We start from the raw sequence: 14,049 nt of genomic DNA on the forward strand, positions 1-14,049 counted from the left end.
TATGCATTTATACATTCTTATAGCTATCATTTTTAATTGCAAGAATAAATAAATAGATGGGATCTCCCTATTACAGGCATTTAAATTGCCATGCTTGTCATCCTTCCAATGAAGGAAAATAAAAAACACTCTGTACCAGGACCGAAGGAGGACACTAATTGAACTGGATGGCAAATAAAGCTAGGATACAGTGAATATTTTCAAGGAGTTAATTTATTATTTGGTTTATCTTCTCACCTGTGGATCATCTGGTTTTTTTCCCTTTCACCATATATTTTAACTAGATTACAGAGGCTCTAAGATAGGTATACCCAAACTATCATTTGCATTACAAATTTTGGTCAATACACATGAGTAGATGTCATAAGGCAATCAATTGTGCGAAGAACAAAAGTCAACAAGTTCAATGATGGACCATATCAAAACACAAAGGGTTTCGCAATCATTCTTTTTTTTTTTTTTTTTTTTTTTTTTGGGGTAGGGATCAAACTCAGGTCCTTGTGCTTGCAAGGCAGGCGGTGGTACCACTGAGCCAAATCCCTGGCACTGAGATCATTCTTATTAGAGATCTAGTTGTATTATTAAGAATCACTCCATTATAATAAATCCAAATAAAATAATATATTTCAAAAATATTTTGAAAAACTAAAAATTACACAGTTCCATGAAGTAGGTTATAATCAAACCCATGGCCACATGTAAAGTCAGTACTAAACTTCTCAGTGTGCTAGAATAGAGTAGGATTATCTGTCATATCCTTTAAGAAGATTGAACCTATACTCTGTCTTCAGGTTAACTCTATCTCACACAGAGACCTGAGCTATTTTATTCTGTGCACAAATAAAACTGTAAGTAACATTTGATTGCTTAGAAATCATAGGATAGAGGCTGCTGAAGTAGGTCATAAATGTTATTTATGTGTTTAATTTTGTTTAGAAACCCCACATGGTAAACAAGAACCTCTTCATGAAGGAAAAGGAAAGAAAGGTGAGATTGAACTCAAAATCCTTATCACATAAGGATATATATGGTGACCTATAATCCTACATTTTATAATTCTCTTGGTGAAAATAGCTACATGTGTATACTAGTATACCCTGACTGCTCTCAGGTATTTGTAATTCTTATTCCCTTGCCAAAATATAACCTCAAACATCCTGTAGCCTGGCTCTTAGCAAAAGTCCTGCTGAGAAAAGTGATGCTTGCAGGGAATGATGTAGAATGTCTAATGGAATGTCCATTCATAATAGACATTATGATTAATGTCTTTAATCTAAGCTACGTACTGATTGCTTTAACCAATAAGCACTTTGGTATAAAGTCCTCACTTCCTCCATGGCAGTGGAGATAAAATTTTTATTATACCAATAGTGACCTAGTATAATATTTTCTCTAGTAGTATGTGCAGTTTATCCCCTTCTATGAACTCCTGGGTGAAAAGCTTCACTCAAAAATGAGACACAGGGAAATGTTTCTACCTCTGGGTGATTATGTAATAATTAAAATCTAATGGTAACATTTCCCTTTTCATCTTGCCTGTCTGGAAGCTTAAACCAAATTGGTACCTCAGATTCACAATTTGTTCAATGACCTGATTATCAATACCTGGCTTCTACATATTTTTCTCATTTTGGTTTTCTATTTTAAGTTAAATTTTTTTCTTATCATAGGTTCATTTATACATTTTCTTTCTTTCTTTCTTTTTAATATTTCTTTGAAATAGTGGGATGTTTCTAAGTAATTCTTAGCCTGTGGAAAATAATTCAAGGTTCTAATCCATATCAGTTAGATTTATGTTAAGTTTCTGTAGAAACTAATTAACTGTTTTGGCATTTATAAAAGTATTTCCTTCAGGAAAAGGAAATTATGATTTTATTTCTTAATATTTGAGGTTAATACCATTAAAGGTGAACACTATAAATTGATTACCTATTTCTCACAAGCCAGAATACAGAACACAATTATATTTAAAGCATCTCTTAGGGGTTGAGGAACCATCTCTCTCTTCAAACTTATCATTATCTTCTGCTGTTAGCACCTTTCCTTCATGCAGACTCTTCAGTACACATTATATCAGTCTCTACCCTTCTACTGGATTCTATTCATAATTGCACGTAGAGTGATCTTAAAGTATTTCTTATCCTCTCCCATTTGCCATTGTCCCATTGTAGACCCTCATAAAACAAGGCTTTTCAGCTCTATAATTTTCCTTGGGAGATGCTAACTAGAAGCTAAGTTTTCATAATCAACTAAGTTCAGAAAAATGCCAAGTTCCACTACTATTACAGTAGGCTCAAGGTTGATTTCCTTACTTCAGTCATGGGAATATCAGAAACATTCAGTTATTTCTACTGTATTGCTTATAATTTCCTCAAATACTTACATCAAACTACAATAAAAACACATATATAAAAATGCTATTGAAAATCAAATATGAGGGAACTGATATGAGTGGATTAGCATGTCCAGTTCAAGACTCAATGATTATTGTTATAGCTCATTAAATGGAGAACAACCTGACAGGAAAGACAAAGAAAAGGCAAAGGGTTACTTCATTCTCATTCCCAGAGAAAAGGAAATGGGCCACTTCTAAAAGAAGAAACAATAAACCTTACCAGGATTAATTTCTAAAAATTTTTATCACCTGGGACTGTAAACAGAGGGCCATGTTCTGCACAACTTATAAGGTTTTAATAAAATTTAAAGAACATGCAGAATATATTGAGTTTCATCTTAAAATTACTATGCATACTGAAAGCTGATTAATTTATTATCATGGTACATGACGCAGATTTCAAAATTAACCACAATCTCCTTTTATTACCCAGTTCATAGTTATAATAAAGTATCTCTTATGGAGAGCCTGTTATGTGCCAGGCACTATGTAAGAGGAGCTAAAGTTATAATCGCACTAAATTCTCATAATAAGCTGTGAAGGAAACAAGATTATTTTACTCCTTCGAAGATGGGAGCATTGAGAGCCAAAATAAATAAGGAGGTGATTCCTTAAGACCTGTTAACCTATCAGACAGGGAAGTTGATCTTCACAAGGCAATCTCCACCCCCACATGAACTACCAAATTAAACATCGCAACTCCCCTGGATTTTGCCTTCATTCTGTCACTATAGTTCAAGTAAATTAAATACTGTTCTTGGTCTTAAATATGAATCTTAATGAATCTATGTAACAGCCTGTCACTTAAAATTTTTCACCTAAAATTGCCAAAAAGAAAACATAAGTAGAAAACAGTCTTAAAATTGATTTAGGAACCAAGTAAATAGTACTATAAGAACCCCTCTAGCTTTCACAAATTCCTAAATACCAATCTAATGAGCAGTTATGTACTGCTCAGTGGACAATAAAAACCAGCGAGTATGACCGTCAAACACAGAGTGGCAAAGGGTTTGGAGCCTGCCTGTGAAGGCTGGTGTCCTAGCTTTGCCATTTATTGCATGGGTGACCTCAGACAAATTCGTTTACCTTAGTATGACTCAATTTACTCATCCATAAAGTGAGGGATAAGAGTAGATGCTGTGGCTGTTGTATGGAATAAGTGAATAAACAAAGTCAGATAGAAAGGAACCTGGCTCAGATTAAATAACTCTCAATTCTCATCCATAAAGTGAGGGATAAGAGTAGATGCTGTGGCTGTTGTATGGAATAAGTGAATAAACAAAGTCAGATAGAAAGGAACCTGGCTCAGATTAAATTTTAAATAAATGTGAACTATTATTGGTGTCAAACCTACACTGGGCAGAGAGGGGCATCCTTTGGAAACCTGATGCAGGCAGCTCCATTCACTTATCCCCTAAAATTATACTTAAATAGTACTAAATCAAGTTTCATAAGCAATCCCAGATCCCTAATCTTAACTTCTTTCCAGCTTTCCACATTCCATATCTCTGGATCTACACAAAGCACCAACGTAAATTCTAGACACTGAGGGAAAAAAACCTTTCCTTTCCCTCTTGGCTTTTCCAAAACAGCTTCTCATCAGCGAGTCAAAGTTCACGGTCAGCCTCTGGCTCCTTGCCTGCAACGGCCACTTTCTCTTCCTGGTTGTGTGGTTTTCGTCTGTCCCCTTTCTAAACCAAAATTTTCATCTTAGCCACTCCGCCCTTTGGCCCAGCTTTGGTTGCTGCTGTTTGCATCACAGTCAGCCATCAGCACCACCTGGTAACAAAAAGTTGCAGCCCACAAGAAGTAAAAAAGCCATCTCTGGTGTCTACCTGTGATGCTATTAATTAAATCAGGCCTTCTAGGAAATATTTGGAGACTGAATGGTAATAACAATTTATTATTACTATGTTATTTCTTTATTTAAAATATGATAAATCATTATTTTTACTTCTTTTATTGTCTCCCACAATTCTCATCTCCCAGGCCTTTCCCCTCCCTCAGAAATACTAAATCAAAAGTAGTGTGATTTTCTTAATGTCCTCTCCTTCTCAATTGATACAGCTTATTCTTACATTTGAATTAAGCATTCACATTCTTTTAAATTTGATTCTAGATTTTGATGTTTCATTATTCAAAATTTAACAAAGCTATGACTGTTATCTATTGATGTGTTTGTTTAGCTCAACCCTAGTTTTCTATCATTTCGTCTTTGGCCGACCATTGCTTTACTTTAATATTGATTAAATGAATCTATGTCCTAACACTGAATTTTTCTTTTTGCTTGATTTTGTTTTTATATGTACTTATTCTAATCTCACAACAGCAAAAACAACCAAAATACACTAAAATTTACATACTATACCTAAAAATAGATTACACAAACCTTTCATCCTGAGGAATATCCACAGAAAAGAAATACTCAACTTTTCAACTGAAAGCAAATTTCTCACTAGACACTGAAGTATTCAAAAGAACACTCCTTGTTATATTTAAGATGCTGATAAAGGTTTTGGTCAGAAGCCACTTTCGTTTGCCTTCACTGTGACATAGATACATTTGCATTCTTTCAAATCTTTCCCCCCTCCAACATTTTCATTGCTAAAAATTAGATAAGATTTTGTAGAAATTATATAGAACTTATTGTGATAGCACAATAATTAAAAATTCCTTATCTTTTAATTTTAATTAAATGATCAAGATGTTTAAGAAAAAATAGAAAACCTAGCTAGTCTCCAATTTACAATACATTGTCCTTCTTAGGAATCTGCTTAGAGAGATTTATCTGAAAGTAGAAATAGAGATGTCATGTTTATTTTACCAGAGATTTAGGTCAAAGGATAAAGAATCATCATAGAGAAAAAGAAATCAAATTATGAATATTTTGAGTTACTGGCTGCAAAACTATTTCCTTAAATATTTCTAAATTTTCAAAAATTTAGATATAATTTCAGGCCTATAGATAATGTCATCTATTTTTTAATATGTAAGCAAAAATCACCTGAACTGCTCATAAGACATAATTGGTAATTTCCTCTCTACTTATAATCCATGTATCATTTAACTAATATGAAAATAGAACATGTATTTCCTTTTCTAAACAGCACTGCCACTAAATAATCTTTGGAACACTGTGTTCTGAGGAAAGAAAGTATTCCCCATGTTATAGGTAACATGGAATCATACCTAAAATTACACCTAAAATTCTCAAAAATTAATCTGAAGATAAGTGGAATTTAAACAGAGTAGATTTCTAAGTGATAATAACCTTGATTCTTTCTGGGTATTTTTCTGTTCTCTGAGAGAAGGAACAAAGTCATTCAGATCAAACAAGTGTAATTCACTGCTCTGGATTCTCCTCTTCATGCTATCGGGCAAAGTGAAGTGGATGTGTCCTTTACACATTCGAACTAGAACAATATGCCTTTCCTCTTTTCTCATCTTCCTTGTCCTGTTATCCTTTCCTTTTATTCTCCCTCTTGTCCCCTCTTTTTTCTTTCCATTTTCTTCTATTTCTATCATGCCTTGATTCAGCCAGGCTTATAGCACAGCAATTGCCTTTATCCTTATTCCTTGGCTATAGCAAGAATTACCACGTCCTCATAGAAACCCTTTGTCCCTACAGGGATGAGCAAAGAGCTAGGAGTTGCAGTGCCGTGGCCTTCTCTGCTTCACCTGTTCTGGATAATTCCTACATATTATCCTTTCCTGCCCAAAGGGACACCAAAAATACCTGTTCTTCCCATTCAGATACTGAGTTTAATTTGCCAGTTGTACAGTAGCAAATGAGACACACTTACTCGAGAGTCTACACTTTATAAAAACCATATGAAATGAAAATGAAATATCAACTGATTTTTAATAGTCAATTGGATGAGAACACTTGGATCACATTAAAAAACTCATTATTAGTAGTAGTATTGGTTAATATAGCATCTATGGAGAGTGAGATCATTTCCTTTTATTTGCTAAGACTTTCCAAAGGAGATTAAAAAATAGTAAGTTACTTGAAGTTCATGGCAATCATAGATTCATTCATTTACAGAATTCTGTATTTTTTGTCTACTTAACTGGAATCATTTAATGTGAATGTTTAAGGTTCTCCTAAAGGAAAAGCATCTGCAGGAAAAACACCAGTAAAGAAATCACCTGCTGAGTCTATCGAAGTATCACCTACTCCAGTGGGGCCATCACCACCTAAGCCAGGATCTGAAGAATGGGTCTATGTGAGTGAGCCAGTCCCTGAGGTATGGCAGTTTAGAATCACACTAGTACAATCCACAGTTTCCCATGTTTAGAGTAAAACTTATATAATTGTTTTTAACACCCAAAAAGCCTTTTGTAGCTGCTAATAAATATATTCTCACCAAAAGGCTGATAGGGCCTGGACCGTGGCTCAGAGGTAGAGCACTTGCCTAGCATGCGTGAGGCCTTGGTTCGACCTTCAGCAGCAGAAACAGACAGACAGACCAATGAACAAAAAAAAACACTAAAATAAATTTTCTAGAGACTTCTCAGTGGAACACAACTCAAATTCTCTCATTTGAGAGTCTGAGTCACGCTTTGAACTGATGGTAAGTGGTGCTGAAAATGATTGTTGTGGGGACCCATTTTCTCCCTGAAGAGAAGCAGAAATGCATCTTCCCAGGAAAAGAATGACTTTTGCAGAATATGAATTCAACAAATCCAGCACCCCATCAATGTTCCTATGTCTGCATCAAAATGATTTTAGATGGAGTTTAATTTCTGATTTTTTAGAACCAGAAGGATTTTTAATGGGGAAGCACTGGGAAGCACCCAGGGCCTTTTCATTGAGCTACATCCCTCCCCCTTTAAACTTTAAAGAATGAATAAATAAAGTCTCACTAAATTGCCTGAGCTGGGCTTGAATTTAGCCCCTTCCAGACTCAGCCTTCCAGAATGCTGGTACTACAGGCATGTCGAGCTCAGGAGGAAACCTTTGAAGCTAAGCCCATAAAAAAGCAGACAGCTGTCCCACCTGAGAGCCTGAAGTGGGTGTGCTAGATAAGGAGGCACCCAGCAGAATCCTATTGTTCTCTGACATCCGGTTGCAAGACACAGTGACTACCCAGACACTCTGGTCATTTTAACAGACAAATCATCTTAGGAAAACCATGAGAATAGTGATTTACAATGTTTTCTAAAACAAGCTCTTTTTACAAGATTAAGTCTTGTATTTTTTTACTCCAGTCCCCATTGATCTCTTCCTCTGACGAAGTGAGCAAGGAGCACCTGTGCTAGACATTCAAGACCCTATCAGGAGGAACTGCAGCAACTGCAGTGCTGCTGTTAGTGTTGCATTTGCTTAGGGACATCTGGTCTCCCTAATTAGACTACAAATTTTGCTGGAGGTAAAGAGCCTGTGGAAAAATACACTATTAAACACAAAATCAACACAGTGAAGAGTATCTAACAAATTCTTGATAGGTTCCCAATGAATTAGTTAATTAGCATTGAGGGTGAAATTAGAACAGAAACTATTTGAAGATGAGAACACATAAATCATATAAATATGGACATAATTATATGTGTGTGTGTGTGTGTGTGACTCAGCCAAATGGAAGGTAATTTGAAATATATATGCATGATATATGTTCCAAACCTGTCAAGCAGAATAGAAGACATTGGGGAATAAGATAAAATTTAAATTATTATTTAATGAAGATGAAGAGTGATGAGTAAAAATACCAAAAGTTGGTCCTTAACTCCAGTAGAGGATTGGAGTTAAAAAAATAAACATCAACATTGAGATATGGTAGCAGCTTCTATTCTATGTACAGTTTATAGCAGAAAGGATTCTGGCAAAAAGCAGATATATAGATGTGTCTGTACATGTGTGTGTGCGTGTGTGCGTGCGTGTGTGTGTGTGTGTGTGTGTGTGTGTTTAGGAAGACAGGTGAAAGTTGGATTTCAGATACGCCACAAATTTGCCTGGGCAGGGTGTATGCACCCTGCCTGGAAACCCTAGCTCTAGACCTGAGGACACCAAGTCTGCCTTACCTCAATAGGTACACAGAAGGAAAGGAGAAGAAACCAAGAAAGATTGTTGCCACCGCTGACCTTCTCAGGCAATAGCCAAGTGTGATTACAGTTCTTCCTTTGTCAGCAACAAAGGAAGGTGCAGAAAGAAAAAAGGAGACGGGCGGGGGCTGGGATTTAGCTCAGTGACACTGTGCCTGCCTGGAAAGTACTAGGTCCTAAGTTTGATTCCCGGTACACACACACACACACACACACACACACACACAAAGAAACAAGGAGGGCATTAGAGTGAGAGGTTGGCACTTTCTAGGATATGGTGGAACAGGAACAGAGCCGCATGGTCCACTTACTAATGTTTCACTGACCCATAGAAGTCCTCTTCCTCCTTCGCTTTCTCTTTCTCCTCCTCCGTCTCTTCCTCCTCCCCTGGGCTAAAGCTGAGTCCAGGGGCCACGGGACCATATACACTGAGTTTAAAAACCCACACTTCCTCACAAGGCTGAGAGACTTAGGACTCTTCTGCCAAAAGTATAACACACTCTAACACAGACCTTCTGATCAATTCTCAACTGGCCTTAAAATACGGAATCCCCCTTTAACTTCCATTTTGCTTTCTGAGGTTTCAATTACCTATTATCAACTTCAGCCAAATGCCAAATGCTTTAATAAAAGTAGATGAAATTTATTTACACACAACCTACTACATTAACCCTTCACAAAATTTGAGGGAAAATTATTCAACACATAGCTTCTGGGCACTTATAAACTATAAAATATAAGAATGAATTACTTGTATTCTACCTGAGAAGACTAAGTCATATTGAAATGGCTCATTGTTTTTTCATGGTAGCAAGGTGGGAAGGGTGGATTGGGAAGCATCAAAGACATGACTCTCTAGAGTTTCAGGCAGTATTTGGCAACTCAAACAAAGTGACCACTCAGTGAATAATTCTTGGTGTTTCATTTATTGTCATTAATAAAGTAAGACAGCTAAGTAGTGATAGTGGATTGGAATGAATCTCAGGAATCCTGGTTCCCAGCCTGGGTCTCTCTTCATTAACAATATCTGTGTCCTGATATTTAAAAAGCTATCATGGGAAAGATGATGTGAATTCCAATCTACTCTTTGCCAAAGGCTAGAGCTGAAAAGTTGAAACTATTAGAAGGCAAATTTCTATGCAACAGAGGAAAAAATGTTCCAATAACATGGTACTGTGTAACTCTGGAGGGTGCTGCCTTAAAATTTTTTTGTGTGTAATGCAACTGACATCCACAGAGAGAGTGGATTACACATCTTTAGTATTTGGCATCTCATGATTGGAGATGATCTCTAAGGTCCCCATATTTGGTTTCCTGAGTAAGTAAATTCATAGTGAGTAAGAGAATAATTACACAGCAAATTTATATTTAATGTCCTCTACATATTATTTCACTTGTGTTATTTATTTTAATTGTTTGTTTTACTGAAGATAATTTAAAAGAATCTAATTTTCATGATGCGCATAGCAAGGACAGAATATCTATCAGAAAAAGAACTCATGTCACCCTGAAAAGAACATAGATTTTCCTCATACAAGTCACTTTTCTAGCTGAGGCTAGATATGATGATTTAATTAATTCCTTGAGGACCTATTAGGTCCCAGATACTATGGTAATTACAGGAAAGATTGTATAGTGGTGACCAAGACAGCCAGAGCTTCTGGCTTTCTGAAACCAGTACAGAGTTGAATACAGACAGAGTTGCAATTAATGTCCTAAGTATTATTACAATCATGGCAGAAGAAGAGGGGGCTAAGGGAGAACCTCAGAACATCCTAGAGTGACCTTGCAAACTTGCTGGGTCAGAGGAGGTTTGCTGGAAGAAATGACTTCTGGGTGGAAACTTAAGGAATTATTTGGAACAGGAATTAACCAGGGGAGGGGAGAAAGGAGGAACAAAAAATTTCACAGGGAAAGCTTTAGGTAGCTGCAAACTGCCTCTTGATATTACTTAGTTCACCTTTGACCCAATTATTCAGAAATATTTTCATCTTTGAAACAACTTTTATGCTTTACCATTTAACAGGAAGTACCTTCATTTTTAGTACCTTACTGGCAATTAATAGAGAATTCCTACGTAAACACCATCAAAACAGCACTCAGGCATCTGAGAGAAGATCAGCATAGTGTACTTGCTTATTTATATGATATTAGGTGAGTAAAGTTTCCAGAGTCAGAATTTTATAACCTGTAGGATGACACGTAGGCTCCATCTTATTTTCCTACTGTCTTACAGAACAAGTTTCCAGCAGCTTTTAAGGGGGCCAGATTACAAGCAAGAATTTGTATCTCAATGGCAAGCAGATTTCAACTCTCTTCCTGATGACCTGTGGCATGATGAGGAAACAAAGGCTGAGTTACATCAAAGATTGAATGTAAGGACATCTGTGACCTGCTGGGCCAAGGTCACCACAATTCGCTAGATTGTCCTGCAAGACCTTAATTCACTCCCCTCTTATGCTAACAAGTTATTTGAACTCAGAATGGTTTGAACCAGAGCTGTGACTCTTCCACACTTTGAGCTCAGAATAAGAACATGGTGGCAGCACTCCTGGGAAAAGGGGCCAAGATCAGCGGTTCTTACGCTCTTTGTTGGTCCATTTCTTAATCAAACAAATTTGTTGAGGAAGGACTAAAATGTGTAAACATAGCTATCCATGGGTAATGTGACTGAACTAGATTTGTAATAGGGGTATACTATTGGAGAGTAGAGCAAAATAATTATTGGGATAAGCTATTCTAATGTATGAGTATATCAGGTCTATATTCGGGCACATTTTTAAGATGAGTAAAATATTTTAGATGTATTACCCTGAGGTGATCTGAGCAAGAATTCTCCAGTGTAACCACACGGCTTTCTTTTCTGTTCAGGATCTGCGTGAACGCCTGTGGGACATTTGTGACGCCAGGAAGGAAAAGGCAGAGCAAGAGCGGCTGGATATCATTAATGAGAGCTGGTTTCAAGACTCTCTCAGAATAACAATGAACCACTTCTCTTCACTAACACAGGTAAGAGCAGCCACTTGCTGTGACACAGACTGTTCCCTCCACAGCTGCATCCCTCATGAAACAATTCCTTTGGGAGTGTTAGGGATCTGCTTCAGGATCTTTTTACACACAACACCTTGCTTGGTATACGTTTCCACTTGCCGAGCAAATTAGCTGACAGGAATCATTTTGGTCCCAGACAGATACTGGTATCTGTTGGTGTTGATAGCTACTCACCAACATTGCTTACAGGTGGCCTGAATACATGGAGAGAGAGCTGATCCGTTTCTGCTATTGAACAGTTTACCTAGTTGACCTCTTAAAGCAGACAGCTAGCATGGCTAGCCCAGCCCTGCCACAACAGGTGAGATCAGTCCCTGTAGGCATTTGATTTCTAAAAACAAAACATTTCCCAATATCGCTGGATTGGAAAAACAGACCATTCATCAGAAGGCCCCAATTAACTTATATTCACATCCGATTAAGTAAAAACTGCACCGGAGAAAGTAAGAAGATAGACATCTTCATGCTGATATTGCCAGCAACAGAGAAGAGAGCTCAGGTCTGTCTTTGGCAGCCAGCTTCACCCAAATAAATACAAGGGAGTTTTGAGAATTGAAATATGATGGAATGCGAGGGGCCAAAGGCCATGTGTTTGTTAATGAGTCTCTGCCAAAGTAAAAGAAAACGTTTTCCTGTCTTCATTAGTAGACTTAGTTTTTTACTTGGAGCAAGGGACCCGCTGAAGTTAGTCTCCTACCATCACACAGAGCAGAGGCACTCCTTCCCTGATGACTAATTACACCTCAAAGATCTTAAGACTAAGGAGTTGCAAAACTGCTAAGAGCCTTTGTAGTAGCTCTTTCACAAATGGGAAGGGGACCAAGATAGAGGGAGCAGGTAGGGAGGAAGAGAAGGGGACCTAAAAAGAATTAATATAAAAAGTACATGTGCATGTACCAAATACTCACAACAAAAATAGTCATTGTGTAAGGCAAATATGGACTGATAAAAATAAAAGATTCACATCTCAAAGAGACAGAGATATGTTTTTGCAATAATGAACTTTCTAAAATATTCTAAGAGTTTTAAGAAGAGAGAGATCAGGAGCCTAGAGTTGGGTAGAAGCCTGTATAAAATTGAATCCTGCTGAGGTGAACATCAAGGGCATCCTGGTGAAGGTGTGCCTACATGAATATATTTTTTCCTGAAAGAATAGTAACGTTGATGAAAAGTAGAAAACACTGTGGTCTTCAATGGATTAACTTAAGAAAGGAGATACTGCAGGAGATTATACTATTTCTCTGGCGATCTCTAGAGGTTGTGCATAGATGGTGTTCAGCAAATGCTGTTCAACAAATAACCAATGAATGCTAGAAGTTCAAGCCTTCCAAGAGGCATACATGGTGCCAGGGCAGGCAAGACCACAGCAAGCCCGAGCAGGCAGCAGGAACCTGGAAGAGGAGCAGCCTTGTTGAGATAGTGGTCCTCTTACTATGGTTTCATTTGTCACAGTTTCACTGACCTTTGGTCAACCATGACCTCCCCATTGTATGTTTATATACAGTTTTTGTTTGTTTTATTTTTAAGATAGGATCTTATTTAACTAACTTCAAATCACCTCAGCAATTCTCCCATGTAGCTGAGACTGCTGGACCATGCCATCGTGTCTGGTGGTCCAAAATTTTTAAATGGAAAATTCAAGGAATTAACAATTCACGAAATTTAAATTGTGCACCATTCGTGGATCGTGATAAACTCTCTTGCTGTTCCACTTTGCACTATCTGGATCTCTGTCTCACCTGATGTGAATCACTTCTTTATTGAGTTCGTGAACACTATATATGTGTTATGGTTTAGATCTAAAATGTCCCCTAAAAGTTTCCCCTCAGAGATGGGGTCTGGTTGGTTGGAGTGTGTCACTGGCGGTGACTTACAAGGGTGTGTTCTCCTCACCCGCTCCTCACTTCTCTCTCTGCTTCCTGGCTATCACGCCATGAGCAGCTTTCCCCTGCCGTGCCTTTCTGCCTTGGAGTCCATCAGTTGTGGACTGATTCACCAGAACTATGAGCCAAAATAAACTCTTTTACACTGTGTGAGTGTTGTGTATTTTGTCCCAGGGATGGCAAAGTGACTATTACATTATGCCACCTGCTCATTGCTCTCTTAGTAGCCATCTATATGAACAGATCAGCTATCATAGTTTTGAAGTGCTTGTGTTCAAGTAATCTTTGTACATTAGTCTAATGTTACAATATGATGTCTGCAAAGTTCATCTCACTTTCTTTGATTACATAGGCATTATTTCATCTCCCATCATCACCAAAAAGCACATTACATTAAGTAGAGATTTTTAAAGTCCATATTCACATCAGTTTTATTGCTCTGTGTTATAATTATTCTGTATTTTTAGTTATTTTAAATGCCACGGTGTCTAATTAACCTTTATTGTATTTAATTCACATAGAATATTGTATTTATGTTTTCAGAGAATACTACATTTATGTTCTCATAGAAAAAGCATAGTGTGTATAGGGTTTGGTACTTGTAATTTTAGGCCTCTACTGGGTGTCTTAGAATGTAACTTCTTAGGAAAAGGAGATTACTGTATTAGCTCTGCA

At 37.2% G+C, this 14,049-nt stretch overlaps 1 protein-coding gene across 7 annotated transcripts in view; it reads left to right on the forward strand.

Annotated features, from left to right (window-relative positions):
- Positions 1-14,049, forward strand: part of Spef2 (sperm flagellar 2) — a 172,462-nt gene that overhangs the window by 86,599 nt on the left and 71,814 nt on the right. For 5 of the 7 annotated variants that reach the window (XM_033759234.1, XM_033759177.1, XM_033759210.1 and 2 more), the window contains 5 exons: positions 937-987; positions 6,497-6,645; positions 10,467-10,594; positions 10,677-10,815; positions 11,312-11,449. In XM_033759234.1, the coding sequence (XP_033615125.1) occupies positions 937-987; positions 6,497-6,645; positions 10,467-10,594; positions 10,677-10,815; positions 11,312-11,449 (605 nt within the window). The remainder of the gene's footprint in view (positions 1-936; positions 988-6,496; positions 6,646-10,466; positions 10,595-10,676; positions 10,816-11,311; positions 11,450-14,049) is intronic. The other 2 variants (XM_033759304.1, XM_033759192.1) reach the window with 1 other exon arrangement.

This window comes from Fukomys damarensis, unplaced genomic scaffold (assembly GCF_012274545.1).
Source record: "Fukomys damarensis isolate Sample0158 unplaced genomic scaffold, DMR_v1.0_HiC HiC_scaffold_1, whole genome shotgun sequence".
Taxonomy (NCBI): domain Eukaryota; kingdom Metazoa; phylum Chordata; class Mammalia; order Rodentia; family Bathyergidae; genus Fukomys; species Fukomys damarensis.